The sequence below is a fragment of the Manacus candei genome, unplaced genomic scaffold (genome assembly GCF_025592945.1).
Source record: "Manacus candei isolate 608988 ecotype Guabito, Panama unplaced genomic scaffold, ASM2559294v1 h1tg000076l, whole genome shotgun sequence".
Classification (NCBI taxonomy): Eukaryota; Metazoa; Chordata; class Aves; order Passeriformes; family Pipridae; genus Manacus; species Manacus candei.
This window is the reverse complement of record NW_026138124.1, coordinates 7,684,334-7,712,056: the sequence shown is the minus strand read 5'-3', so window position 1 is coordinate 7,712,056 and position 27,723 is coordinate 7,684,334. Positions and strand designations below refer to the sequence as shown.

Sequence of the window (27,723 nt, the reverse complement as noted above, 5' to 3'; positions counted from 1 at the left end):
TGCTGGCAGCAAGGCAGGGATGAGTTTCTGGCAGGGATAAGTTTCTCAGCCCAGGGCTGTCGTCGTCCGTGCGGTCTCCAGAGGACACCGCTGCTCTCTCCAGCGTACCCAGGCTGCCCAGGCTCTGACTGAAGTTTGCAAAGTGGGTTCTGGAGCTCAGTAATTGTTCCTGGTGGCAGAAGAGCCCTGATGGCATGTGCATGATGGTTTGTTCCAGCAGAGGGCTCGACTTGTAGGCTGGTAACACATTCGAGTGTTGAGTGGGTATCAGTGCTCCCCCCAGCCTGGTGGGATGACCTGAGGCTGGTTAGATTCCGTCTCTGAAACTTTCTGACTGGTTGTTTCATGTATCTGAAGCAGACACAGACACACTTCACTTGCAGACACAGCCATGCTCGTCAGCATCCCCTTTGGCAAGTTGGCAAATTCTCTCTGAATTTACCAGAAATTCTCTCCTCACTTGGGGCAAGTAGAAGGCCTTTGGGAGTTCAGATTCACACCCATCATCCTTGCCTTTGGCTGTCTTCTAGCAAACTCTGAGTTTTTCCTATTGTCTTAGTTTGGCTTCAGAATATGCCCATATTGAAGCCCAAAGCAAGAGAAAAGGGGACTTGGTGATGGTGAGAAGGGATCAGTACATCAGTTCATGCAGATGGTTGGCATTGCAGATCTTTCTGTGATGATGCCTGCCTGTGTCATTGCAGCTGAGTTCTCTCTCCAGGGAGCCCCACCTTGGAGCAGAGGAAGTGCCTGCAGACAGTTCCTTCTTAAAAAAAAGAAAAAGGCACAAATGCAGATGTTGTTAAAAATGCAGTTTGCGTCAAGCCTCTGAGCCCGAGTAGGTTCCCACACTTGCTTTGTTTTTCTCCTCTGGCTGTTTCTTAAGTTGCAAAAGTGCTGAGTGGCAAGAGATGGCCTTTGGTGAAGAACCACTTCCCCTTTCTCTCCCTGCCCTCAGTGGTGTCACCTCTGCCGAATCCTTTTTCGGTAAGTCGTGGCCCTTGTTTTGCTCAGCACTGGGTTTGTTTCTGTTTTGGGTATCAGAGAAGCCTGGACATGTCTGTGTGTGCTGCCAGCTGACCCTGTTAATACAAGTGTTACTGTAGGGCAGTCCTGAGTTATCTTTGCCTTTTCCATTTCCCTGTTGTTGTGGTAGGATTTTGGTGGGGTTTTTTATTAGTATGTGGTACTGTGCTTTACACAGCTCTAGATCTGACCTCTGTGTGAAGAGAAACGGTGCCTTCAGCACTTGTCTGGGAGCAAAGGCTTAAACTGGAAGCCAAACATTGCTTCCCTCTATTTAATTCATTAATGCTGTTGGCAGTTATTAAACAGTGCTTTAAAAAGTAAACAAGGGAAGTAGGGGTGTTGTTTGTTGAAAAACAAACCACAGTGAAGGTGAAAGAGGTACTTCTCAGGGGAGGGATGCTGGAGGAGTGCAGTGCTCTTGTCTGGTGGTTTGCTGGAGAAGTGCCCTGGGCTGCCAGGCTGCACATAATCCAGCTGTGCACCCAGCTGCTGTTGCACCCTTGGCTGGGGGACTGCTGGGTTATTAACCAGGACTTTTCTTGTGGGCAGGGGAAGTGAGTGGGAGGCTGGCGGTGAGAGCCGCTCCTGCAGCAGGTGTGATGCCAGGCCCCGGGCCTGCCTGTGGAGGAAAGGAAACAGCCAGTTTGGGAGGGAGAGCAGGAAGAGGGAGGGAAATGGCTTGAGGTGCTGAAAAAGCCAGCAGGCTGCTTGGCCTGCCCTCCTGTAACTTCTTCCACAGCAGGCACAGCAAGCTGTGGGGGAATTGCAGCCCGTGCAGGGAGCATCCTGGCCGCTCCAGAGCTCGCTCTCATGTCCCCAGATGCCCTCTCTCCCTCCTTCCACTCCTGGCTCCACAGCCTCGGGAATGAGCTCGGTATTGACGCCTGCTGTGTGCTCCTGCCAGCCTTGGAATTCTGGTCTTCTTCTTGCTTTTGTGTTTTGCAGCCCGTGGATTAAAGGAGGATGATAGAGCTGAGCTGGCAGTGAAGATGTGCAAGGCAGCATCGGCTGCTCGTGTTAGGGTGGAATGTTGGGGGACTCTTGAGCAAGCAGCCTGGCTCAAAAATGACAGAAGGGAGCTGGGTACACGATTTTGTTTCACTTCCTGATAGACACCTTCTGTACTGCATCTCTTCCCTGTCCTGTTTAGCTGCTGGCTCTTCAGACAGGGGCCACCTTTCCCTGCACACGTGAGCAGTGTTTGGTAGCGTGGGGTCCTGACTGATGTCCCCAGTGCTTTCTGCATTGACACTTCCCATTTTGAGGACTTGGGCTGCTGATGATCGCAGTTAGTCAACACCAGGGTTAACTTGTGTAATTCCTTACTGTCAGGCCTGTCTGCTTTCGTCAGTGCAGTGCTTTTCTTTCATTTGCCTTTGGTCTGAGCAGCTGCTAGGGGGGAAGGGTATGTCCTGCAAATGGATTGGAGACTGGAAGCCCTTCCTGGTGGTGCCCAGTTCTGCCAGGCAGTATCTTGTGTTTGTAGAGCTTGTGCTGGATGGTGGTTGTGTTCCAAGAGATGCCCTTTAGGGAAATCTCTTTTCACTCTGGAGTTGGAAGTGTCTGTGGTAACTCCACAACTCTCTTGTCATGGGGAGCTGCAGCTCGAGCTGGGGTTGGCATTGAAATCCCAGAGTAGTCTCTCAGGTGTGTTAGGATGCTGCTTCAGAGCACTTTTCTGCAGGGTTCTACTTAATAAATACCTACAGCTGACAGAAATCATGTTCATATTTCTGTAAATAATACAGACTTCTGTTCAAATATGAAGTACCTTGAAATCTTCATTTCCCCTACCATCACTTTTTAACGTCCCTGTTTCTTCTAAGGACAAAGGGGAACAGGGCAGGAGTTCATGACCTCCCTGCAGTGCCTGTGTGCCGTGGGCTTGGCTGTGAGGAGGTGACAGCACGGGGAGCTTTGCTCCTCACTGCACTGACCAGTTCCTGTGCGCTGTGCAGGGGGACATGGTGGAAGAACTTCTCCTGTCGGGGAACGGTGCCAGCTCTCTGGTTGTGCTACTTGGCAAGTGCCTGACTAAGGGCTGGGCTGGACAGGACAGAGCCTGCTGTAAAGGAGCTGCTCTGATGAGTATGTAGAGCTGACTTTTGGAAAGTCGTCCTCAGGCTCGCAATAACTTAATTAAGTGTTTATTAGGATAAAACATTGCCAGCAGCTGCTCAGGTGCCTCCTTGCTTTCCTTGCCATGCTCTTAAAAAGGTTTTCTCTTCTTCCTCTACACAACAGATTCAAAAGAAAACTATGAGGTTCCTTTTTGAGTAATTTACACTGAGGACTGAGCATTTCTCATCGAAACTGGTGGGTGGTGCAGATTCACCTGTCTCCTGGCAGGTGGGGCAGCTCCCCAGCCCAGCAGCCCCTCTGATGGAAGGCATCATCCAGGAGGGTCATGGCAAAGCTTCCAGTGATTCCTGTTGTTGCATCACTTTGGCACAGTCCCTAAACCAGTAACACTTGTGCCTTCAGACCAGTTTATTGGTGTTTGTCCTCACAGTTCATGAACGGAGCTGTGCAGGGTAGCAGCTGGGAAGGTATTTACTGTTTGTTTGCCATCTGTAAGTTCTGTGTGGATCCCATTTTGTAGCATAATGAGAATTTGGTATGAACTGTGCAGTGTTTTCCTCGTGCACGAGGAGCTCAGCCCCTGGGCAGCAAGTCAGGCAGCGCGGGAATCACTTCTGTTTCCTGCTGTTAATGCTTGTTAGAAATGGAGTCTTCTGAGGGGAATGTCCGTGCTTTTTGTGCAAAGGGCTTTAAATAATCTGATGTGACTTGTACAGTTTCTACAAAATCTTTTCTGCCTGGGAGTAAAATCAGTACAAGTAGCGATTTCCGTAGGAGTTCCTTAAATTTTCCACTTTGTGTTGGTTCTCTTCCCAGTGAGCAGGGAATTACAAATAGCACATCACTGGTGGCCTTGGGGTTGCTGCTTCACTGTAGAAGTGAGCAGGCTGAACATGGAACAGAAGGGGGTTTTTCCCCCCAGCAGTAGTGCTGAGGAGTGCTTATGGATTTAATCACTCCTTTATAGGCATGTCCCGAGTAAGTCTGCTCCAGAAGAAAGACCTGTGCAGTCCAGAGGACTGATGACGAGCCTGGTGTGCTGATAAAACACAGCTCAGCTTTGTTACCTCTGCCAAGTTGGCTCTTTGTCTTCTGCTGTCCTGGGCTCAACTTCTCCCACATTGAGTGTCTTTTAACACCCAGTCTGTCCCAGGAGATAGTTTCAAAGAGCACTGAAGCTCCTGTAGGCTTTGGCAAACCAGATTTTGTGGAGTACTTCAAAGCCCAGGTTACACTTGGGAGTTGTTGAGCTGTCAGCAGGGTGAAATCAGTAGTGGATGGCAGCACAGCTCTGCTGGTATGGTGAGCACAGTCCCACATTGTGAGGGTTGTTTTGAGCCCTAATTGCCCTTTTCACACACATCTTTTCTACCTTCTGTGTTTCTGAAGCATCTCAAGGTGGAGCCTGTTAGCATCCCACCCAAGGAATCCTCTCTCCTTTTGTATTAGGGGTAGTATCCAAAGGTGATCTTGCCCTGAAATATGGAGTTTTTGGGAAAGGTCATGGCAGGGACTGTCCAAACAGGATGGACCCAAACTGAGCAGCCATCTCTGTGTGGCACAGAGGATGTCAGGCCGGTGATTGATTGCTTTTTTTCCCCTTGTTGTGCACCAAAATAAGCATCTCCTGAAAGAACAGTGTTAAACTTTGCTGATAGTTAATATTAGAACTCCTTGGACTTTCCTATAAATTTGTGGCCTTTCCTCCCAAGATTTTCTGTGCTGCTTGAATCTCAGGGCAAGGGCTCAGTGTTGTGTGTGTGTATTGTTGGTTTTTTTTGCTGAGATGCTGTGCTGGATATCGATGTGTGTTTGGTGTTGGGAGTTCAGGGTGGGCAATGCCAAGGGTGTGCCCTGCCCTCATCTGCACAGAGAGTGTCCCCAGAGCTGGATTTGGCAGAAGGACCAGGGCTCTTGTGTCTGTAGATTTGCCCTTGTCCCAGCAGTGCTGATGGCCATCTCCTGCCCTCGCTCCTGCCCTGGGGGAGGTGCTGCCCTCCCTGCTTGACCTCCCCGTTCCACAAGAACGATCTGCTTTGCCACATTCTTCGGCTCTTCCAATCCTTTGTATGGGAAATCACATTCCCTTTCCCTAGTCTTACCAAGTCGAACTTAGTGCTTGTGGTTAATGGCCCAAAACAAGGCTGTCCTGGCTTTAGAAGAGAAGGTGGCCTCCTGGAAGGATGCACCTGATGGGAATCTCTTCAGTTCTGCCGCTGGTTCCTTTCCAGGCCGGTGGCTGAGAGCTGGTGATAAGAGAAAGTGATGGAATTGAGAAGATTTTTAACCTCCCAGCCCTCCAGCTACGTGCTGCTGTATCCACTAAAAATAGTTTCTAATTCCACCTTCTGGGGGAACCTCAGGCACAGGCTAAAGGATTGCTAATATTAGTTGTCGGCTTTGCTGATAAACTGTGTGAAAAGTGGCTGTGAGTGCTGAGTTCTTTCTCCTCCTGTGCAGCCTAACATCTTTTAACAGTTTTCTTCTATTGGTGAGATTATAAAGGGAGGAGAAGAATTTATTTTTATCATTAATAATAATATTACTATTTTTTAAGTATCTTTGAGATAACTCAGTGTTTCTCCAGTTCAGGCTGTAGGAAATTGTGCAACTTGAGAGCTTTCAGAGGATTTATTTGTCACCAAAAGCCAGAAAGGCTGAGTCAAATTTTTTAATGTGAGTCTGAGGAAACATCTGTGCTTGGTGTGCCAATGAATTTATTATGTTTTGTTTTTAATTTTAATATAGGTAAAGATCTCTGATCCATTTTAACTTGGGATGAGTGATTTTCTCCTTTTTGAAATTCTGTTTTATTGAAACATCCAGAGCATGTTTGACATCTGGTTCAATTTCAGAAAGAAATTTCTGGGAGAAACTTTATCAGCGAGGAGTGCTGAGGGTATGACAGCACAGTCTAAACATTGGGATATGCTACAGGCTTTAGAAAGGTCTTTTTGAATCTGTGCATCTGCTTTGCTGGAGCTTGGAAAACTTCATTTTTTCATGTCCCCAGCAGCAAAATGGAGAGGTGCCCAGAAATGTGCCTGAGCTTAGAGGGAAATCCAACTTTTTAACACAAGCTTGTGTAATTCTTGTGCCTATAAAAGTGTAGTTGGCAAGGCCTTTGCTAAAGCAGTCAACCCCAAATAATGAAAATACGTGGCAGGGCTTTTTACTCTATTAATAATTTCCCAGTCCTTGTCTCTTAAAGGAAGGGAATAAATAATTAGGTTTGATATTTGTTTAAGGAGCTAAAGGAATTAAGTTCCTAAGCTTTGCTCAGCTGAAGGACAAGCCAACATCTTTTTCAAGGCACAGAGCTGCTGGAATGCACAATGCCAGGGACTCTCCCATTCTGTCTCACCATATTCATCAACCATCCTGTTGACTACAGAATTGCTTCTGGCTTTCTTCAAAGCCTGTATGACTGTCTTATCAATTCTGAGAAAAGCAGGAACCCTCAAGTATGCAACAGGATGGCTGAATTGCAAAACCTGGAGTGTGTCTTGCTTTTTCCACGAACCACAACATCTCTAAGAAAGCTACTGGAAGATGTGCTTAAAACACCAGCTGTTCCTCAGAATCTGGGAATTCTTTACTGCCCCTTTTTTACAAACTTCTCTCCTCATGTGACTTCAGAAAGGGCAAAATCAGGGCAGTAAGTGGTGTCTGATTTCAACAGCATTACAGTTTTGTTTTTAATTTATAAGTCATCGAGAGTTAATTATCGTGCAACTCATAGACAGTAGTTTCGTGATTTCTCAGTCTGTTGTGTACACTAATTTTCTTTTGGCTAACTGCAGAAGGGAGACATTTGTTTCTGCAGGGCATCAGCTGTGTCTGAACCACAGAGCTCGGGGTTAGCGGAGTCCGTAATTACCGAGGTGCGTGGGCTCGCTCTGCTCATCACCGGTCAGAAATGTGGATGTCTCATCTTGACTTCCAAATCCAGAGTGTAGCCATAGGTTCCACCTCTGCAGGCAGAGTGGCACCAGGCATGTGTTCTGCTTTTCAGTGTTTCTCTTTTTGTGTTGTTCTCAGTTATGCTCTGAGTGTTTGCAGCACTTACATGGGGGGGAAAGTTCTTTACCAACAGAATAATTTGGTCTAAATCGCTTCCTTGCGAAAGAACAGAGCATGCATTCAGTGCCTTGAACTTCTCTTGTTCCTTGCTTTTTTTCCTTTTAAATACAAGACGGTTTTCCTCACTCTCTGTTTGTCTCTCCCCTTGCAGTATCAGCGAAAGCTTCCTCACTGTGAAAGGTGCAGCTCTTTTCCTGCCACGTGGAAATGGGTCATCCACTCCCAGGATCAGTCACAGGCGCAACAAACATGCAGGTAAAGTGGTGTATCGGTGACTGGGGCTTGTCTGTTCCCTCTAATTTCAAAGTCCACTTTTCTTGAGTTCATTTTCACCTCATGACACACATTTCTGTCTGCTCCTGGTGTTTGTTAAAGCCTGACCTGCCAGTCTCAAGGCTGTGCTGTTTGATGCTGATTAGATGGAAAGGTTTCAGAACTCGTTTATCCTGCGAAAATGAGGGACATCGAGGCAGCAGTCATGACATCATGGAGACTTCAGAATAACTGCCCCCCAAAATACCATCCTGTAATCTTTGTATGAGAGGGGGGATGGGAGGATTGCCATGAAAACCTTCAGGCACTGCACTGGGAAACCTGAGGTTGTGATATGGGATGAGTAATTGTTCTTCCTGATCTGAAAGTAACCGGTTATGATGGAGGGAAGGGAGGATATTTACCTCTGTGTGGGGGTGAGGAAACCTCTGAGCAAAGTCACTGTGACTTCTCAGAGGTGTGAGCAGAATGAGTAATACAGAGTTGGTTATAATTCCGCCTCCTTTATCTGCTCCAAGTTTGATTTGTGTTTTTGCTTTGACTCTCTTTGAAAAGTTGACCTGAATAATGGAACTCAAACATTTCAGGGTAGGTTGTTTTTCACTGGCTATGGTGCTTAATCAGTGGTGGTGTTTTACAGGGATCAGATAGTGTGGGGATTCTCCCTTGCATTGAGCAATTGACAGGAAAAAAAACCCATGGAAACCTTCAGACTTTTGCATATGGGACAGAAATAGAAACAGAGAGGAGGAGTCAATGTGCTTTGCCAGGAAGTGACCAGCAAAACGTGATTTGATTTGATTCCAGGTGTAGATCACTTTGTACTTTGAGACCAGCAGACTTGTCATCCAGGTCTACATCCGGCAGAGTTCTGTACCTGATGTCTGGCCACCTAAAAATCTGTTTACAAGTATATTTATAGAAAAGGTTTAAGTCAGAAGGCAGTTAATCACATACTTGGATTCAAACTACTTTGGTGAGATGCATTAATTACCAGTTGTCGAAAGAAAATGTTCTGAAGCTTAATTTAAAGCTGGCCTTTCTGGTCGAGAATGAAGTGAAATTGTCTTTAGTGTGAAAGCAGTCAGCAGTCTTTTAAAAGTTTCTCTTGGCCTGTCTTGATTTTTGGTCTCTCCAAGGACCATTGCTGAAGCCCAGGTCTCCCCCTGGCAGCTGCTGCCTTGGCTTTACCTCCAGAGAAGACCCACTGGATGGTTTTCCTTGTGAACCTCTGCAAGGCAGCACAAACAGCTGTTGAGTCTCTCTCCTTCCCTCATCCACTTGCTCCAGCTGACTTGCATGAGGTCTGGAGACCTTGGTGGAAAAATAGTTGCTTGTCTAATCAGCCCAGAGCTCTTGGAAACCAGATTGCCAAGGAAGCAAATCCGGTGTGTTGTAATTGCTTACAGCAAGATGTTTGGTACTGGAGAGGCTGGCTTGCCTAAGGGCTGGGGTTTTTGTTCTTAGAAGGTGTATTTTATTCCTGTCCTGAGATTTAATGAGGCATCAGTACTGTCCTTTCCTCAGTTTCCCTGCTTGTCAAGTGATGGGAATGCTGTAGTGATTCTTATGGTGCTTAGAGGTTTCACTGCAGAGGGTCCCTTGTCTGCGTGTGCACCAGCTTTCTTTTCTGTGGATTTTTCTAATAATCAGCAGACCGAGGGATCAATGTGTCGCCTTCCTGAGCAAAACATCTGTGCCACCAAAATTAAATCAGTGATGTAGAGAGCGTGGCTGTGAGCTGTGAACTGGCTGCTGGCACTGAGCTGGCACAGTGTGTGCAGCTGCCTCCTCTCTGGGACACTGATATTCCATGCTCAGCTTCCATTCCCTTGTATGTCGTGGCTTATCTCTGGCACTCAAAATTAGAAGAGGGTAGAGAGCGGACATAACTTTCCAGTATGGAATTGCTGCCTATGGATGCAATAGTATTTCAAGTGACTCCAAGAGCATTTCCTAGGAAGCTTCACTAACCTTCCTGACCTGCTTTTTTAATTCATCAGAGGTGCTGGAATCCAGCGGGAAGAGTAAATGGGTAACAGGAAGTAATTAATGCTCCCACCCGTTTCTTTAATCGCATCTCCAGCGATGGAATCGTTGGCAGATTGACTAGATATGGCACCACCTGTCCACACTCCTCTTGCTGGGCGGTCCTGTGCCACCTGGAAAACTGATCTGTGGGATGGTGGGCTTGCTTTTCCACAACAAACTACGCAGGCCAGAAAACAGTGTAACTTCCCTGGGGCTTTTGCCATCTCTGGAACGCTGTGAATCACTTTTCAGATCCCACTCTGATGCTTTGCACCTATCCTGCCAGCTCAGGGAAACAAAAGCATCTGCTCAGTGCAGGACAATGTGATAGGAAGCAGCAGCCCTGCCATGAATGCCAGCAAAGCTGACAGCTCTTCACAGGACAGGATGTGGTATCTTTGTGCTGATTCTGGCATGTTAAAACCTTTCCTTTGGTTTTTCTTAATCCAGGAAGCTTACAAAATGCCTTGTGTGTTTGGGGCTGAAAACACTGCAAGTGGATTAAAGCTGGCCAAGGAAGCAATCCTTTACTTTCCAGCTCTGGAGCTCCCAAGGCTGGCAGGGGAACAGGGAGGAGTGTGGTAAACTTTCTGAGGATGAGGGATAATGGAGCTCCTTGACTGAGCCTTGCAGAAAGGGTTGTCGTAGAAACTTTGTCTCGTTTTTAAGTATGGAGATAATCCAGTATTCCTGGTGATGTTTTTTTAAACTCTGGAAGCTTTGACTCTTAAGCTGGTTCCTGAATTACTGGCAGCAATAGGTTGGAACCGTTACATTTTGGGGAGGGAAAAGCTGAGGTGAAGCATCTTTCATTTCAAGCTGCCTAAGACGTGCATGCGTCATGAGACAGACACTTGCAGGGCTCTTCCAGGCAGTGGACAGGAGGTGCAGAGGGACTTTCACCTGTTGAGTCAACTGTTCTCAGCAATTCCCGCTGTGGGAGCAGCTGAAACTTGCTGGAACTGGGCGGTGTTTGCCAGGATTTTGCACTGGTGATGACGTGGGGAAGTCCTGTTGCTGCACCCCTGGGAGGACAAGCACCTGATGGATGAGTTGGCCTTTCCTGAGTTACCTGTCTCCATAAATAGTTGTTATTTATGGAGGCACGTGCCAGCCACTCCTGCATTGGGAACAATGTCCTTGGGCAGGAAGCGGCTTCAGCTGCTGGTACTTTGTATTTGACTTCCCCAGCGGTGCAGAGTGCCTCAGTTTTTCCCACCCCCAGTTGAAAATGCAATCCCAGAGCATTGACTCATTATCCATGTGCTAAAATGTGTTTCAAGGAGGAAGGAAGAGAGCAGGGAATGCTGTGTCCTGTGTAGCCCACTCCACACTAGCTTGCCTCTGTCCCATCCAGAGAGGGGCTGCTCTTCCACCAACTGTAAAAGTCATTAGGAAACTGGGTACTGTGCTCTTGCTGGGCAGCTTTTCCTTTCTTTCCCTCCCCTTTTGGGACATTTCTGGATGCTGCTCCATGTCCAAGATTTCCTGGTTTCTGAGAGTCTGTGGAATAGCATGGATTGTAGAACCACTGATGAATTAGGAAAGGAGTTCAGGGAGATTAACCAGCCTTCCTAGAAAATGCTCTTGTAACCACTCCTGCTGAATATTTGCTCCTGCTTCATGGTCTTCCCTGCAGTGTTACCTAAACTCAGCTTCCTGGCTGTGGGGGAGTGGGAGAGGGTGGGAGAGTAAAGGCTCCTCTTCTTGCTGATCTGTGCCACCCACCTGGCAGCCTTGCACTCTCCTTTCTGGGAATGCAGATTAATTTTCCATACAACGATGGCAAAAACAGGAGATGCTGCTGCTGACTGACACTCAGGGGGTGATGTTGGCTCTCTGCAGGCCAGGGAGTAGTGCTGAGAAGTCAGTGCAGCAGTGCTGGCAGAAAGGCATCTCAGTTGTCTTTCAAATACTTGATGCTTTAGGTACCTGGGACACTCGATTCATTTTTTAATAAGACTCAAAATCATAGTAATGCAGTAAATTTAATTTTCTTTTATTTTTCCTCAGCCTCACCAGTGAAAGTGTTGCAAGTGTTTTCTAAGAAAAAAATTGCAGGTGTTTGATTTTTCAGGTGGCAGTTCTTAGCTGCTTTTGGGAGGGGTTGGTACACAACCATACGTGGGCACGTACTGGTCTAAGGTGGGACTAAATCTCACTTCATAGGGGATACTTTTGTCTAGGTAGTAGTTCTGCACTGGGTATAAAAGAAGTTGGTATAAAAAGAAGTTGGTATAGAAGAAGTGGCAGATTTCTGGTTTGAAACGTGGTAGAATGAGATGTTGAGCCACGGGGGTGGGGTCCATTTCTACCTAGTTTGCCTTGTCTATTAAAAGAACAAAGAACACCGAAACACTGTTAATTTCTGTTAAAAAAGATAACAGGATTTAGCAGGAGAGAGCATAGTAACTGAGGAACAGGTGAGCACACGGAGCAAAGAGCAGCTGACTCAGAGATGACAACTCATCTCTGAGGAGGTGGGAGTGACGACGCTCACGGTGACGTGTCGGGTTTCTCAGTGGACATTTGCTCTGGCTGGAGAGCCAGGAACTTGCATGTGATTTAAAACTATTTCTGTGCACTCACCTTTCCCTCTTGCCCGCAGGGGATCTCCAGCAGCACCTGCAGGCCATGTTCATCCTGCTCCGCCCAGAAGACAACATCAGACTGGTAGGTCGGCTTTGTGCTTATCTGCTGGGAACCAATGTAAAGGTTAAGTGCCACTTGACAAATACACCTGTGGAACTCATGAAAGCAGTGCTCTGTGTGTGTCTGAGTGGTATCGTCAGCAGGTCTGGGGAGTCTTTGCAACCACAAGGGTAGAAAAGCAGCTAATTATGAAAGGCCTGCTTATTTGGTTGTTCAGTGAGACAAATTGTATGGCTGGAAGTTTGTCTTTGAACCGAGCACTGAGTGCCTGTGCTGTTAAAGTCCTGTAACAATTGCCAGAGAAGATGGGTAAATTATCTTGGTGCCCTGTTTAAATCAAGAGTAGATGACTTATGTCTGACCAGTGTGAGCACCTGCCTTCCTACAGTAGTTCAGTTGTGTACCTCACTCTTCTCTCCTCACTTGTGGCATCCTAAAAAGCCATGGCTTATCAGGAAGGAGCAGGTAGGACCCCCATGTAGCCATGCACCTACACTGAACCTTGGCCTTCTGCTTTTTTGGGCTGTTGCCTCCTACAACGATGCAATCAGGTATTGCTGTTCATAGCGTTGTCATGCAGTCCTGAAGAGCTCCAGAAACCAAATGTGAGCAGTGAGGAATTTGTCTGGGACATGTTGAAGTGCTCTACAAGGCCAGGCATGACTGCAAGTGTATCTGCACCTCTCATCACTCAGTAGCCTGAAGTTTCTTCCCTGTGTTGTCTTGGTGCATCTTAGCAACGTCTGCCCAAAGAAGGACTGCCAGCACCACAAGTGTTATCTGGCACCTCTGGTTTGCTGAATCCTCCTGAGCCGTGCTGAGGATGGACTGGTTGGATGAGTATAGCTAGGAAACAGCCAAGATTAATATGGAATGCCTAAACTTCCAAAATGACCACCGAAAATAATTTGCCATAAGCAAACTAAAGGACCTGCTCCTAAACTTTTTCAGGCACACCTTGCTGTCACTAAAATTTCGCTGAAAGTGATGGGAATGGGAGTTTTCAATGCTTTTCAGAATCTGAGCTGGGGTTAGAACGTTGGAAGCCATTGAACAAGGCATTGTTCAGCAATATCACTGGCTACATTGTGTGATTTGGGACAAATTAGCCTTAACAGCTGAATAAGGACTTTGTGGGCTGAGACATAAACCCTTTTGTTCTGAGCTACATTTGGAATGCTGAAATGTAGCGTGAGGTTAAGTTCGATAGTCTACTTGAATTTAATTGATTCTTGACGAACGAAGGGTGTGCAGAGCTGCAGTGGAGTCTCTCACAAGACAGTAGATACAAATGAGATTTGAAATATAAACAGTACTGAGAGAAATGCATTCTCTTCATTTCGTTGGCTGCTGTCATTCAGAGGGCAGCAGAGGAATCTAATCCTCTAAAAACCTACACTTGAAATTTGGAACAACCCTTGTCTCTGTTGGAGCTGTTGGCAGAGGTTTTTAGCCCTCCATGAGAGCAGGATTAGAGCAATGGTACCAGTGTAAAATCAGTAGAAAGGAGGAAAAGGAGTTAAGAGTACAAAGTGATTGAACATGTTTCTGTAGCTTAGCAGAGCTGGGAACTTGAAAGTTGGACATACTTTTTTGTCTTTAAATCAAGTAACTCAATGAGAAATGTCTTCCTGGATGAAACACTATCAGAGAGAATGAAAAAGATGAAAGGTCAGTATGAACTTCTTGGAATGTGCTGTTCATAAGGGCTGGTGAAATATCAAATCATACTTCTGATGAAACAAGAATGCAGCAGAAGATAAAGTTGGCTTGTGTTTAGGTGAGCCTGAAAGTAAAAAAATGTCTGGCCCTGAAAGCACTACAGGTGATGATTTGTTCATGAACAGACCACAAATAACCTTCCCAAATTGAGAAAGCTAGCTCTATATAGATGAACTGTTGAGAAAGAACTTCCCATCTCATCACAGTCCCTGAAGCCAGGCCATCCTCTCTAAAGTGACTGGGTTTTCAAATACCTTCATTCAAAAGGCATCAGAGCACTTGGTGTGCTCCTGCTGTCAGGTGAGCACTTACTCAACCTTGCACTTAATGGCAAGGTTGGAGACTCATTTGTGATTTGTTGGGCATGTTGGAGCTCTAGTAGTAATCTTTGAGGTTGGCTGATTTACAGTGTCAAATTTGCAGGTTTATTATTCCAGTAAATGTAGCAAAACACATTATCTGCCCCAGTCGTGGTTCTTTGCTTTGTGCTGAGGGTGTAAGTGTTGAGCCCAGAGAGCCACACTAAGCCATGTCCTGTTCCTCTTAAGTGGCCTCTGAAAATCCCACCCCACCGACGTGTAGCTACGTGACCTTTGCTCACTGTTTGTCTCGCCTTGTTCTAAAGGGTCTTGCATTAAGACTTCCCATTACTGCCAGCCAAATTGGTTTAGCAAAGTAAGTTAGATTATGTTAATCCTCTTGCTTATGGACTGTCCTCAAGAGAAGCTGAACAGAACTTGTGTGTGGATGCCCCGGACGTGGAGCAGCTGCGTCCATCTGCTCCCATTTTAGGCAAGTCTGTGCTTCTTGTTGAGGTTTGGTTCCTAATGTAGATAATAACTTTAACTACCAAGCCCTTGATGATTACTTGCTCTTCTAGGTGGAAGAGCACCTTTCTGTTTTCCCACAAGTGGTTAGTGGTAGAAACAGCTGTCTTTGGCAGAATTCACACCTTGAAGGACTGACCGCTTTGATCTTCCGTGTTTCCAAAGGAATCCCAGTGACTCAAGAAGCAAGAAGGAAAATAAGGCTGGTTTTAGCATGACTTATCCTAAGGAGATGGGGTGGGGCACAGTCTCTGTACAGAGCACGGCTGTCTGCTGGCATCAGCATTTGGGTAGTTTCTGTTGGTCTTTGGTCCCATTGGACAAGTCTAGAAGACTCCATCAACACCGTCTCCTGCCTGCACTTGCTGTTCTGTCCCATCACTAGAGCTGCTGCTCCCTACAATTCCACTGGGAAGCTTTCCCTGCTGAGCACGGGGCAAGGCTGGACTGGACGGCTCCTTCTCGCCCGTGTTTGCTCTCTGCAGGCCCTGCTCAAAGTTCAAGGAGCAGTTTAACAGTGTGGTAAACACTGAGGCCAGGCAGGGTCTTGGGGTTGGATTGGGCTGTCCAAAGTTAAGGCTCAGTATACAGAATTAAGACACTTCCTTTCTAGGGGTGTCCTAGTTTCTCTTCTTGGGATCCTGTGACTAAAATAACTGTAAATGGCTTGGAACAGAGTCCAGAAAGTGTTGCAAGTAAAAGCTGCCTGCTGCAGATGTTTATAGTGCAGGGCTCCCTTTCTAGGCTCCTCGCTAACCAGCAGCCTGTCTGTAAGATTTGCTGGAGTCACTTCAGTTCTCACTTCCTTGTGGCTTCTGGAGGAGCAGCACAGCTCAGTGCAGCCTTTCAGGAGCTTCAGTGTTGGTCTGACATTCACAGCTGAAGTTCCACAGCTGCTCTCTGAATGCTGTCAGTAGTATTTGATCTGGGGGAGTTTGGGCTGAACTGCAGTCCTGCTAGAGCTCTCTTTTGGCACTGGGGTAAATGTGGTTGTGGCAGGAGCAATGAGGCACAATGACTTTCACCTTTTCTGGGCAATCTGAATCCAGTGGTGGATACAACTTAGTCATCTTTTCCTGCCAGGTGTAGGGCAGCAAGGTTGCATCTGCACTGGGGAAGTTGCCAGAAGAATTCAAAGGACCATCAGGAAACCACATATGAATTAGGTCCTATGAATTAGATCTTGGTTGTCTGGTGGTGGTGGAAGGGTCTTGTTGGAGCTGTTGTAGCACACAGTAGTTCAAAGGAAAGTTCTAGTTCTTTGGGCAAAGTCCTCGGAGAGGTGAAGAGCATGTTCAACACCCTTCTGTCTTGCTCAAACGTGTGATGGTCCACGAAGCTCACAGGGCTGGGACCAGTCAGAGGGCTGTAGGTTGTTCAGAACCAACCCTAGTGGGACAGAGCAGGCCTGGAGCCAGGCGTGCAGAGGGCACCAGGAACATCCCAGCTGTTGAGGAAGGCACTGTGGGGGAGTGAGGCCCTTCTTACCCAGCTGAGGAGCGTGGGACATCCATACTAGTCCAAACTGCATCACTGCTTCTGCACCTGTCACTGAGCATGAAAAAGTGGCTTGTGAAGGTAATAATGTGTGTTTTGCTGAGTGCACTGCTGATCTCTCCCCTTCTTTTCTTCAGGCTGTAAGACTGGAAAGTACCTACCAGAACCGCACTAGATACATGGTGGTGGTGTCCACCAATGGCAGACAAGACACTGAAGAGAGCATTGTCCTAGGGATGGATTTCTCTTCCAATGACAGGTACTCAGAGGGTCCAGGTGGGGGAAGTCCTTGTGTTCACCCACACATCGAGTTAAGTGCAGAAATCACTGTCTGGTGTCCGTGTTTTCTGGGGATAGACTGCTTCAGATTTTCCAGCCTAATACCTTTTTTGAGATCCAGAATTCCCTTTTTATTTTTTGAAAGGAGATGGCAAATGGGAAGGCAACAGTGCAGGTCAGCATTTTGTTGATTCCTCTGAGCCTCAGGCTTGTGTGAGGGTGTTCAGTGCCCTTAAATGCCTCTTAGGTCTTTTAAGTCCTGCATCTGCACACCAGGGACAGGGACAATTTGCATGCAAAGAAAGAAAAAGCTGCAGTTAGAGAAGCTGTCAAGGTTCAGGAGAGCAGGTAATAAGACAGTGAGTGTGAGGCAGCCCCTTGCCAAGGTCAGGGCAAAAAAGGCCTGATGGGAATGTCAGGGTTGGAGATGGCAGATCTTGCACAGTGTGTGCTCTCCCCAGACAGCAGTGTGTCATCAGGGTTTAGTGCTTCTGCTTCATTCATTTAAATTCCTACTGACCTTTCCACAAGGCTGCAGAATGTGGCTGGGAAGCAGCTTTTGCAGCTTCAGGGGCAGAAGCTTCACATTTAGAAGGGGACATTGGGCACTTCGAAGAGGGCTTGGAAGCACATGAGCTCTAAGTAAATCTTGGCCTACATGGGGAGAAAATCACCTGGATATTTAACCTATTTTGGAAGTTTTCGTACTCATGCTTACTTCTAGCACAGCTGTTCCAGGAATGAGTCTTGACAGTAGTTGGAATAAATTACTTAAGTAGTTAGCAGGGTCACTAGAAAACATTTTTGAACTATTTGGCTAAGAAATTGCCTCCTAAACAGCGTGCTGGTCACAGCAGCCACCATGCTTAGTCTCAGGTGGCTTAGTTTGGACGCTTGGCTTGGGTGATTGCTGCTAAAACAGGGGACCAGCTTGATGCTACCCCTGGCTCCTGTCTCCCTGCGCGGGTGTGCACAGCTGTGGCTCAGGGATGCTCTTGCTGTGGGTAAGAATAACTTGTCCTTGCACAGGTTGCTGTGAGCTTGGAGCAGCTCACTGTTGGCTGTGATGTAGCAGCACAGCCACCTTTGATAACTGAGAGCTCGCTGGTATTCAGCCTCTAATAACATACCGGGGTCGTTTCAGCTTTCTGCTGGAGTTACTGAGGTTCTGGATGGTCACTCTGATACGCCCTCCCCGAGCCCACTCGGTATTTATAACCCAGTGTAGACTTGTTGCTATGGTCTCTGATAAGCGCTCGCTGCACAGTATCACTAAAAATACCCCGGCCACCTTGGGAAGCCTTTTAAAAACACATCTTTCCATGAGCTCATCCCGTGTTGTCAACAGAAATAGCTGCGTGCCGCAGTGTCTCCTTGTGCGGGGCACCAGGCGCTCCGAGGCGTGTGCATGGCCAGGGCTCCGTGTCTGCTGACCCTCCAAAGCCTGGTCTCACCCTCTTCCCCCCTCATGAGCTGGAGACTGGCAGGGGTGTTGGAGCTGGTGGAAATTTGAGAGCACCTAGTGCAAAGCACAGGAGCAGGAGGCGGTTGAATTCAGTTCTTCTTCAAGATGCTGCTTTGATTATGGAGCGATTTTTGCAGCTTTATGAGATTCAGAGGAGCGGCAGGCACTGATCTCTTCTCTGTGGGGAACAGTGACAGGACCCAAGGGAATGGTCTGAAGTTGTGTCAGGGGAGGTTTAAGTTGGATATTAGTAAAAGTTTCTTCCCCCGGAGGGTGGTTGGGCACTGAACAAGCTCCCCAGGGCAGTGGTCACAGCACCGAGGCTGCCAGAGCTCAAGAAGCATTTGGATGATACTCTCAGGCCCATGGTGTGACTCTTGGGGATAGTCTTGTGCAGGGTTAAGAGTTGGACTCGATCATCCTTCTGGGTCCCTTCCAGCTTGGTGTATTCTGTGATTCTATAACCTGGTGCAGGTTGTGTTGGGTTCCCCTGCCTTTTTTCCGTCACTTGATTTCTACTTTTAACTTGGCTTTTTGCTCAGCCCTACAGAAAGCAGGTGACTGTGAGGGCAAAGAGGGCAAAGCAGCTGAGAGAGGAGTGGGATTGCCAAGAAGTATCTGTCTGGGCTGGCTGTTGGACTCATTCTCGAGGTGTGGGAGGGTGAAGAAGGGTCAGGAGTCAACCACAGGTGATAGGCAGTGATTGCTAACCTGCCGTGCTGCTAGTCACCCTGTGATTGCACTGCTCCCAGTTGCCAGCAGCTGTGGCTGGGGAACAAACAGGAAAGCAAAGCTGGGGATTGCAAAATCAGAGCTAGAACCAAACCACTTGAGCCTGAGAGGGACTAATCTGTAAAGAAAGCCTCAAGCTGACCAAAGACTGCAAACCCCCTCTGACCTTCTGCACAGAGCTCAATGCTCCTGGATCCTGTTTGCTCTTCCTCTGGGTGTGTGTTAACCCTTTAAGCTTGTTTAAAGGATACTGCTGTACCCTGAATCTGATCAGTGATCCTTGTCAGACCCCTGTAGAACAACACTGGCATTGTTTTTCCCTGAAGCAACAGTGGGATTTTTCCTTTTCATTCCTAATGAGTACAAAAATACACAACTGTTGCCATGAAATTAGAATAACAGCATGGTGCCACAGTAAATAGACTGACCTGCTCTTTCTTACTGCAGTAGCACTTGTACGATGGGCTTGGTGCTGCCACTGTGGAGTGACACCTTGATCCACCTGGACGGGGATGGGTGAGTGTCTTTTGTACGTTGTAGGTCGATAGCAGAGGGTCAGTCTCTGTGTGTGAGCTTGCAGCGTGATGTATGGAGAAGGATTCCAGTGATTGCAGACCCCTTACAGGTCCAGCAGACCTCTTCTGTTGACCTGTATAGGGTGAGTAGGCTCAAAAGCCCTAAATCACAGTGGTTGTGGCAGGGAACACCAATAATTGACTTATCTGTGAATAAACATGCACTGAGACCGTGGCTTATGTGTGTGTTTAAGCTGGAGTAAAGGAGCTTTTACTGGCGAGTGGGTGTGTAGTGAAAGCTCCTTAAAGGGATCCTATTATGTGTTCCCCCATCACACTTGCAGCAGGCAGCGCTCAGCAGAACATAAAACAAGAATGATGTTTCTCTGCCAAATAGACACCTGACTTGCAGACTCCTGTTTGTGCCAGTTACACAGGCTGTCCAGTGCAGTGCGTGGAATGACTTTTCTTTCCTTGGTAGCTGCCCCAGGATCACTTTAGCTGAGACTCTGTTGCTCCCAGCTGTGGCACTGAATTTGTGTTGCCAAGGTAAACAGCACAGCCCAGCACTGTCCCACTGTCTTAGTTTCGTTCCCAAACAGCAGCTGCTTAAAAAAGTTATCTTAGAGCTTTTAGCCTGCTATTTTGATCTGTTTGCTAGCTGAACTCAGCAGTGTATGCATAGGGCTAGACCTTTGCTGTTCTAATGTGCTGCAGACTATAAGTTATTAACTAAAAAGTGACTTTTGGGATGCATTTTTACTGTGCCTTTTTTCCTTCTCACCAGAGGGTTCAGCGTATCAACAGATAACAGGGTGCACATATTCAAGCCCGTGTCTGTACAAGCAATGTGGTAAGTACTTACTATCAGCTGTCCCAGTGATCCTTTTTCCAGGTGTTTTGGCTGCTTGAGCTTTTAAAAAGCAGGTGCTACTTTACTGTACTGGTGTCTTGAAACCTACTCCAGCAGCCAGAATTTTCCTTCAGGGACAAGGAAGGAAGTTTGATACTAGAAGAAAAAAAACCCTGCGTGAGTGCTGCTCTACAGCAGCTTTGTCTCAACTGGGGGCAGGAAGGAATAGGGCAATTTTCCTTGCAGGGGGCTGCTGCTTTGAGTGTCCCCAAAGTAAAATTGCTTTGAGTATATGTTTTGAAATATTTTGAGACATGTTCATTGTGATAGCGAGAAGGACAGAGAAGCTGCCTGCATTTCTCTTCCCTTTTAGGGTGGTTTGTGTAGTGGTCATGTAAGTATTTCTGGCTTGAGCTTCTTTGCATTGCAGAAATACATTGCCTGTCAGGGTGTCATGCTACTGTCACCCCAGTGATTTTGACCTGGATCCTTCTGATCACAGTCAAAGATTTAAAATAAGCTAAAAATAGGAGAGGGGGATTTGTTTCCCAGCAGCAGCTGAAGAAACTTCTGACATCCCTCATGCAGTGAGAGAGAGCAGACACTTAAACGCCTCGGTACAGTCCTAAGCCCTTGGTTGTCCAGCTCTGAGTCTTGGGTGTCCCTGCCCTGCAGGCAGGGGAGCTGGTGGCACAGCAGGAGCTGTCAGCACCCTGTCTTGGACACAAACTCTGTGCGTCTTATTTAGGGCTTGGGTAGATGCAGCACGTTTTGGAGCCAGAGACACGAGTGCCTCTGCCCTCTGAATTGTGGGCACCTTCACCACTATCCAGGCTTGCCTTGGCATATGCCAGTTAAGACATGCAAGCTCTGGCAGCGTGTAGCTATCCACACTCCTGCAGGACAGCCTCCTGCTCGGTGCCAGGGCTCTTGCACTGGGGTTTGTACCAACTGATGGAACACGAGCAGCATCGTGGATTTGGCGGCTGCTTTGTGCTCAATACCAGCCTGAGGAAGAAATTACAAACCTGCAGGTATCGTTCCCTTCCCAGGTCTGCCCTGCAGAGTTTACATAAGGCTTGTGAAGTGGCACGGAGCAACAATTACTATCCAGGGAGCCTCTTCCTCACGTGGGTCAGTTACTATGAGAGCCATATCAACTCGGACCAGTCGTCGGTCAACGAGTGGAATGCCATGCAAGATGTCCAGTCCCACCGGCCCGACTCGCCTGCCCTCTTCACAGATGTGTGAGTTGGTTTGGCTCTGCTGAGACAAAGCGTTTGACTGTCAAGCTCTCCAAATGAGGACACAGTTTCCACAAGAGATTGCTCTTAATTAGGTGTTAATAAGGAGAGGTTTCCTGTTCCAGAGGTATTAAGCAGACTCATGGTTAGGTAAACCCCAGCACTGAAAGTTTAGCCCTCCTGGGGCTCCCTTGCTTCTTCTTCAGCCTCTGTTTTCAGTTTAGTGGTTTACTTTGGGCTTTAGGTTTCCAGACCTTTGTTTCTGCAGCATAAATCCTGTGTTCCTAGTGAGAGAGGTGTGTGTACCTAGACCTTCCTCTCTGCTGGATTTGTCTTCTGATATCCAGGCCTGGAAGGAACTGGTTTCTCTTGACTTTGCTCATGTTTAGACTAACATGGTCTTTTTATCTTTACTCAGGTAATTTTGCTGTAAAGTGAAGTGTTTGTGTATTAACTTCTGAGCCTGTGAGCTCAAAAACATCCTCATGGCATCCATCTGGTACACCTAAGGATGTACACCTAAGAGCAATGCAGTTTTTTGGGATTCTGAGGAGCTCAGCAAGTGTGGAACAGGACAGTGTATAGGTCCCAAGATGCCTCCAGCTAAATGCTTGGATATCTGCTGATAGGATGGTCCAAACAGTGGCTGAGTTAGATGGGTAGGCAATTTGGAAAGGCAAAATTTGTAGACATTCAAGGTTTACCACCCGTGTCATTAGTCATTCCTGATGGTACTGATACCATATAGCCTCAAAAGTAGTCGGTGTCCAGATGTTATGCCAAGTGTGAGGGCTTAAGTTGCCCAGTTTGTAGAAGAAATGACTTCACTGGCCCCAGCTGCTTTCCCAGCATAATTGTGCCTTTGGTTGATTTATGCTCCGAGATATTTCCTGTTGCTGGAGTTCAGTGAGTGAATAATGATGCTAAGCAGTTGTTCAGCTGTGAACAAGTCTTCACACTTGATTGTTTTTTAATGTGCAAGGAGGGTGGCTGAAAAGCTTTGGCAGGCTGTCAGATTAATATTTTCTTGTAGCTTTTCATATATAAATTTTATCTAACCCACCCTTTCCCTAGTGGCAGCAGTTGAATGATTTCCTGGGGACACTTAAACAGCATTCTGTTAATTGAGTCCTGAAATAATGAGTGAGGTTAAAAGGACCAGGAACTTTGGTTTTTATTTGTGAGCCACCAGTTGAACACTTCTGTAGTGCCTGTGCCGTCTTCAGCCTGGCAGCCTTCCAGAGAAAGGGAAAGGTGGTGCAAGATGTCACTGCTGGGTCTCTTCTAGAGATGCTGGGTGAGCCAGCCCTGTGCTGCTGCTCTGCTGCAGCTTCCCCTGGTGTTAGTCAGGCTATTTTTGCAGCTGGTGATAAGGCCCTGGCAGCAGGGGCGGGAGGAATGCAGAGGCTTAGCTGCCCTCGTCTCTCCATGTAAGGAGTTTTGGAGCTGTTACCTTTCCAAGAAAGGTAGGGAGAGGCTTAGATATTGCTCCAGAGGGTATAATGCAGCCTTCCCAATTTAAATTTTACCAAATACCAGAGGTTCTCTGGATGACTACAATGGATTAGGGGCATTCAGTTGGTGTCTTTCATACACAACTGGGAATCTAAACCAGGCTTTACAGTCACCTGAATTCCCTGCAGCTGAGAACATGGTGGGGGGAAGTAGAGTGGGAATCTGAGACTCCACAGAGCATCCAGTCTGTACAATACCTATTTTATAAGTGCCATGAGTCCAGTTTGTTTCCCCTCACAGTGACTCTGTTGCTTTCTTCTGATTAGCCCAACTGAGCGGGAACGCACGGAACGGCTAATTAAGACCAAGTTAAGGGAAATCATGATGCAGAAGGATTTGGAGAACATCACATCAAAAGAGGTGAGTGGTGAGGGAGCAGCACTGGAAGCGCTGTTGTGCAAACTAGAGAGCTCTGTACTTCATGCCCCAGGGAAAGGTCAGAACAAAAGCTTCACGTGGCTTCCTTGTGTCCCTCCTCTCCATGCAGATACGCACCGAGCTGGAGATGCAGATGGTGTGTAACCTGCGGGAGTTCAAAGAGTTCATTGACAATGAAATGATAGTGATCCTCGGGCAGATGGACAGCCCCACGCAGATATTTGATCATGTCTTTTTGGTAAGTCTAACAGTGAATTCAACACTCCTAACACTTCTCTCTGTGTCTTGGTTGACACAGGGGCCTCTGGAGGAAGTTAAAGGACTTTTGAAGGGGAGATGGTAGATCCTGGGGTCACATTGTCTTAAACAAGACACTAGTGCTGCTGAACAAGAGCAACCTGGCTTTTCAGCTGTACTAAACTTTGCCAAACTGTAGACCCTGTCACTAGAGGATGGAAGGGAAAAAAATCTTAATTCTAACTTTTTCAGGGCTGTTTCCATTGATATAAGGCCAGTTGTGTGGCTTTAACTCTCCAGGGTACCCACACCCCTGGTTCTTGCATTATATGTGTGTGACATTCAGGTGGAATGACGCTCTTGTAACATGGAAAACTCTTGAGTTTGTGTGATCCAGGAAGAACAGAGGAGCCTAACAAAGAATCCTGGAGATAAGTCACTTAAGGAAACGTAAACATTTTGCTGTTTAATGTTTTGCTTGCCTAGTTGCCTTTCATTGCTGCTGGGGCCTGTCTAATTGCTGCAGCTCCTTCTGGTGAGTCAGTGCTCCGGTGGATTTCCCAGCCCCGGAGCGACGGACGCGGGTTTGGTTGGGCTGTCTAGCCTGTGAGGTTGGCTCAGCTTTACACAAAGCCATTCCTCTTGGACCAGCTGGTCTTTCCAAGTGGAGAGGGCCTCTCCCAGTCTCCAGCTCAGAAGGGATGGTGTGTGTTAACGTGAGCACTCCCAGGATATCACGCTGGGGTAGAGCCAGGAAACTTTAAGTACCTACGATGTAATGGATTTTTATTTTTTGCAGTCTATGTGTTATAAGGAGAGAGAGACCTGTTACAGGCTTATGGTGCTGTTCAAAAGCTGTACAGGCAGTTCGGTCCCCTTCAGGGCTTGGAGTCTTGGCTCTGAGTGCATTTAATGGGAAGAAGACCTTAAAACAAGGCTTGGAGGCAGCACCAAGGAGAAGAGCCACGGCTAATGTGTGGAACAGAAGTATTTGCAAAGCAGCTGCTGCAGTGAGGAGCAGTGCTGCTGGGGCTGGGCACCACCTTCACTCAGGAGCGTGTCTGTTGCCTCTGAGGGCTCTGGAAGGCAAGGAGCTGTTCCTTTCCAAGTGGAGGCAAGAGCCCTGTGGGATCCCACTTTGGGAGTGCTAAAACAACTAAGCAGGAAATGAGAGACTTGATGATGTTGGTAATTGTGGATCAAAGGACAGGAGAAAAGGCTTTCACCCCTAAAGCACTGTTCTCCTTACCTGTGGAAACTGGTGGTTCCCAGGCCTGATTTAAATTATTCTTGCTAGTCTAGAAAGAGACAACATGAAGTCTGGGGGGCTTGGGTAAATGTGATCAAAATACGTTGGCAGATAGCAAGAACCCATATAGTCCTTCTTCAGATCAAGCACAGCTCTGGACTGTGCTGGGATTGACCTGATCTGTGGCTGAAGGCAATGGATTCTGTTGAAATCTGGGCTACCATGGCATGTAATATTTGCCCCTTTGTTCTGCTCAAATCTATGCTGAACCCTTGAATGGTGTCTTCATTACGATGATTTCTCTTAGGAAGTAGTTCAGTTTTGGAAGAACCAGTTGCTTTTTGTTTTCTGTATTCCTTAAATGCCAAGAAAAAGCCATAGACTTGTCCCCTGTAGCTACCAGAACAGTACCCTGGCCCTTTCCTGTGGGTGTTCTCCTGAACAGACTGGGAGTGCTTGGAATTGCCTGCAAGGGCTGCCCGGGGTGTGAGTGTGTGTCTGTGAGTCAGAGCTCTTGGAGCTCCCCCATCTCAGACTTGGGGTGCCTGTGCAGACTTTCTGGGCAAGCAGCAACTCATCCTTTGGGTGGACACTGCTGCTGCTGCAGGCCTGGGACGTTCTCGCTCTCCGGCTGATGGTGGGTGTGCTCCAAGGGCCTGGCTGTGCCTCTCCTGGCCCTGGGGCAATGTGCTCCCCATGGGAGCAGCCATGAGCAGGACTGTTCTGCACTGATGGTATTGTTGCCTGGATCCCTGTTGCTTGCTCTATCTGAACCGTTTTTCCATTTGGGAACCATTTTAAAGCTGGGAAAGCAGATGCTTGTGCACCTTAAATTTTGAAGGAAGAGTGGTTTTGTCCTCAGTCAGGTTTGTGTTTGAGCAGGAAGCAAGCAACTTGGAGGCCCTGTGTGTGCTGCAGAGAAGAGGGGTTAGCTAGCCAGGGTTAAAAGTGTTCATTTCTCTGCTCACTCAGCCTTTGAAGAGGTGTAACCCAAGTGAGCTTATGGTGTTGCTGCCTTTGATGTGCGAGATGGGTGTTTCATGTATAAAGAGCACCTGGATGGCTTTTAAATGCAGGCAGTTTCTCTTCTGTGGGGCAGAGCTGGCAGCAGCCTCCAGGGAAAGGGTGGAGTGTGTCTTGTCTTGCCGAGGTTGATTAGTCAGCAGTTTGCAGGAAGTGCCAGCAAATGGTGCTGGGCTCCTGCTTTGCAGAGCTGCTTCTTGTTTCTGAAGAGGTCTGGTTAATGGGGCGAGGGAAGGTGCTGAACATCAGCCCTGTTACCACTCTTCTCTGTACCCCTGTACTCAAAACACGCCCAGTTATCCAGCACTTGGCTGGCCAGCTTCCTCCTCCAGTTCAGTGGTGGCAATCTCCCCTCCACCAGTTGCCTGGCCATGCCTTCCTGCTGCCTGATGTATCCCTTTGCATCTTCTCCCTGCAGGGCTCAGAATGGAACGCCTCCAATTTGGAAGACTTGCAGAACAGAGGGTAAGTAGCTTCAGGCCATCAGCTTAAAAGCAAGAGCCTGGCCTTAACACTTGTCTAAGCAACAAGCTCTGTTCCATACCTGCTGTGTGTAACCTCAGTCTTACTGAGGGGTTTACAGATCCAAACAGGCTCTTGCTTCCTGCAGGCTCCATGTCCCGCAAACAGGCACCCTTAAAGTACAAAAACCTTCCTCCCTGACCTTGACTAATGTCCCCAAGAAGAGCAAAGGAAGGCAGCAATCTCACAGCTATAAGTAGTAAAAAGCTACAATTACTGACCATAGTTGGCTCCGTGCCCTCGGCCCCAGCCCGTTGTTCTGGACTGATTACGGAGGCACTTCGGAGTCTGGACCTCTGGACTGCGGCAGGAAGGAAAATATGGAAAAGAGCATTCCTTGCTTTGAGTGGGGCCCAGTGGGAAGTAAAGTCCTGTAGCTCTCAAGCTGAGCACTGATGGGTTCCTCTGGCTCCTGCCCATTCTACCTTTCAAGCTTAAGCTTAGTGTCCTTCTCTAGGGCCAGGTGGAACTAAGCACTAAGATTTCACAATTAAACCGTTATTTATGGGTTTGGCTTATTTGTGCCAATCCAGTGGAAAAAAGTAATCGTGCTGCTGAGTTGATAACATACTTCTGTACCACAGAAATTCAGCCTGGCAAAAGTGACTCCTCTTCTTGAGCTCAGGGTTTGCTGCTGTTTCCTTGAGTCCAGCTGGTCCTACTTGGCTGCCAGCAATCTCATACCTGCTTGGGAAAAAGGGATGTCACTCCCTTGCAGTGCCCTTGTTCTGTCTGATATCCCAGCATGAGTGCATTTCATAAGCATCTTACGAGTAACCCTCAGGGCTCAAAATACTGAATGTAGTATACATAAATACCATGTGCTTTCTCAAGCAGTTTCCTTTCCAGAAAATTTAAGGATAAGAAATAAATCTTCCCCAAGGGTTTATTGTCTGTTACATCTCTCTGTAGTTATTTTATGCATTTATTTAGCTGTGGTGTTACTTAAGAGCTTGTGTCTTCCATCTTCCTGTGTTTTTGATGGAGCAGAAGAAGAGATTCACAAAGGGGTTTTAAGAAAATGTGATTGAAAAGTCCGTGCTGGGGCTCCTGTGACTCAAGTGTTGCTGACATGGAGAACAGAGGTGGTGGGCAGTGTTACCTGACATAGTGCAGAGGAAGTTTCTGTTCAGCGTGGATGGCAACCCTGTTATCAGGCTCTAAACTGCTCAGCAAAACCTTTTGTCTGTGCTGGTTGCTGCTTCTTTACATTAATTCCTGGTTTCCCAGGAAGTTTGTTCAAGACTGCTTTCAAATGGACCTTGCAAAGCCAGGCAGGGCAGTGGAGCACTGTGACATCTCTCTGAACTTGCTGTGTTTCTCTCTCTCTGTTTCCATGCAGGGTGAGGTATATTTTGAATGTGACTCGAGAGATAGACAACTTCTTCCCTGGGCTCTTTGAATACCACAATATTCGGGTTTATGATGAAGAAGCAACAGATCTTCTGGCTTATTGGAATGACACCTACAAGTTCATCTCCAAGGCAAAGTAAGTCTTTTCCGGACAGAACCCAC

The 27,723-nt window shown here is 47.4% G+C and overlaps 1 protein-coding gene across 3 annotated transcripts in view; it reads left to right on the top strand.

The window, feature by feature from the left end:
• SSH2 (slingshot protein phosphatase 2) overlaps positions 1-27,723 on the top strand; it is a 95,179-nt gene that overhangs the window by 54,037 nt on the left and 13,419 nt on the right. For all 3 annotated transcript variants that reach the window (XM_051809858.1, XM_051809857.1, XM_051809859.1), the window contains 10 exons: positions 7,346-7,449; positions 12,107-12,171; positions 16,334-16,455; positions 19,120-19,188; positions 19,975-20,040; positions 21,093-21,287; positions 23,066-23,159; positions 23,287-23,415; positions 26,105-26,151; positions 27,551-27,697. In XM_051809858.1, the coding sequence (XP_051665818.1) occupies positions 7,346-7,449; positions 12,107-12,171; positions 16,334-16,455; positions 19,120-19,188; positions 19,975-20,040; positions 21,093-21,287; positions 23,066-23,159; positions 23,287-23,415; positions 26,105-26,151; positions 27,551-27,697 (1,038 nt within the window). The remainder of the gene's footprint in view (positions 1-7,345; positions 7,450-12,106; positions 12,172-16,333; positions 16,456-19,119; positions 19,189-19,974; positions 20,041-21,092; positions 21,288-23,065; positions 23,160-23,286; positions 23,416-26,104; positions 26,152-27,550; positions 27,698-27,723) is intronic.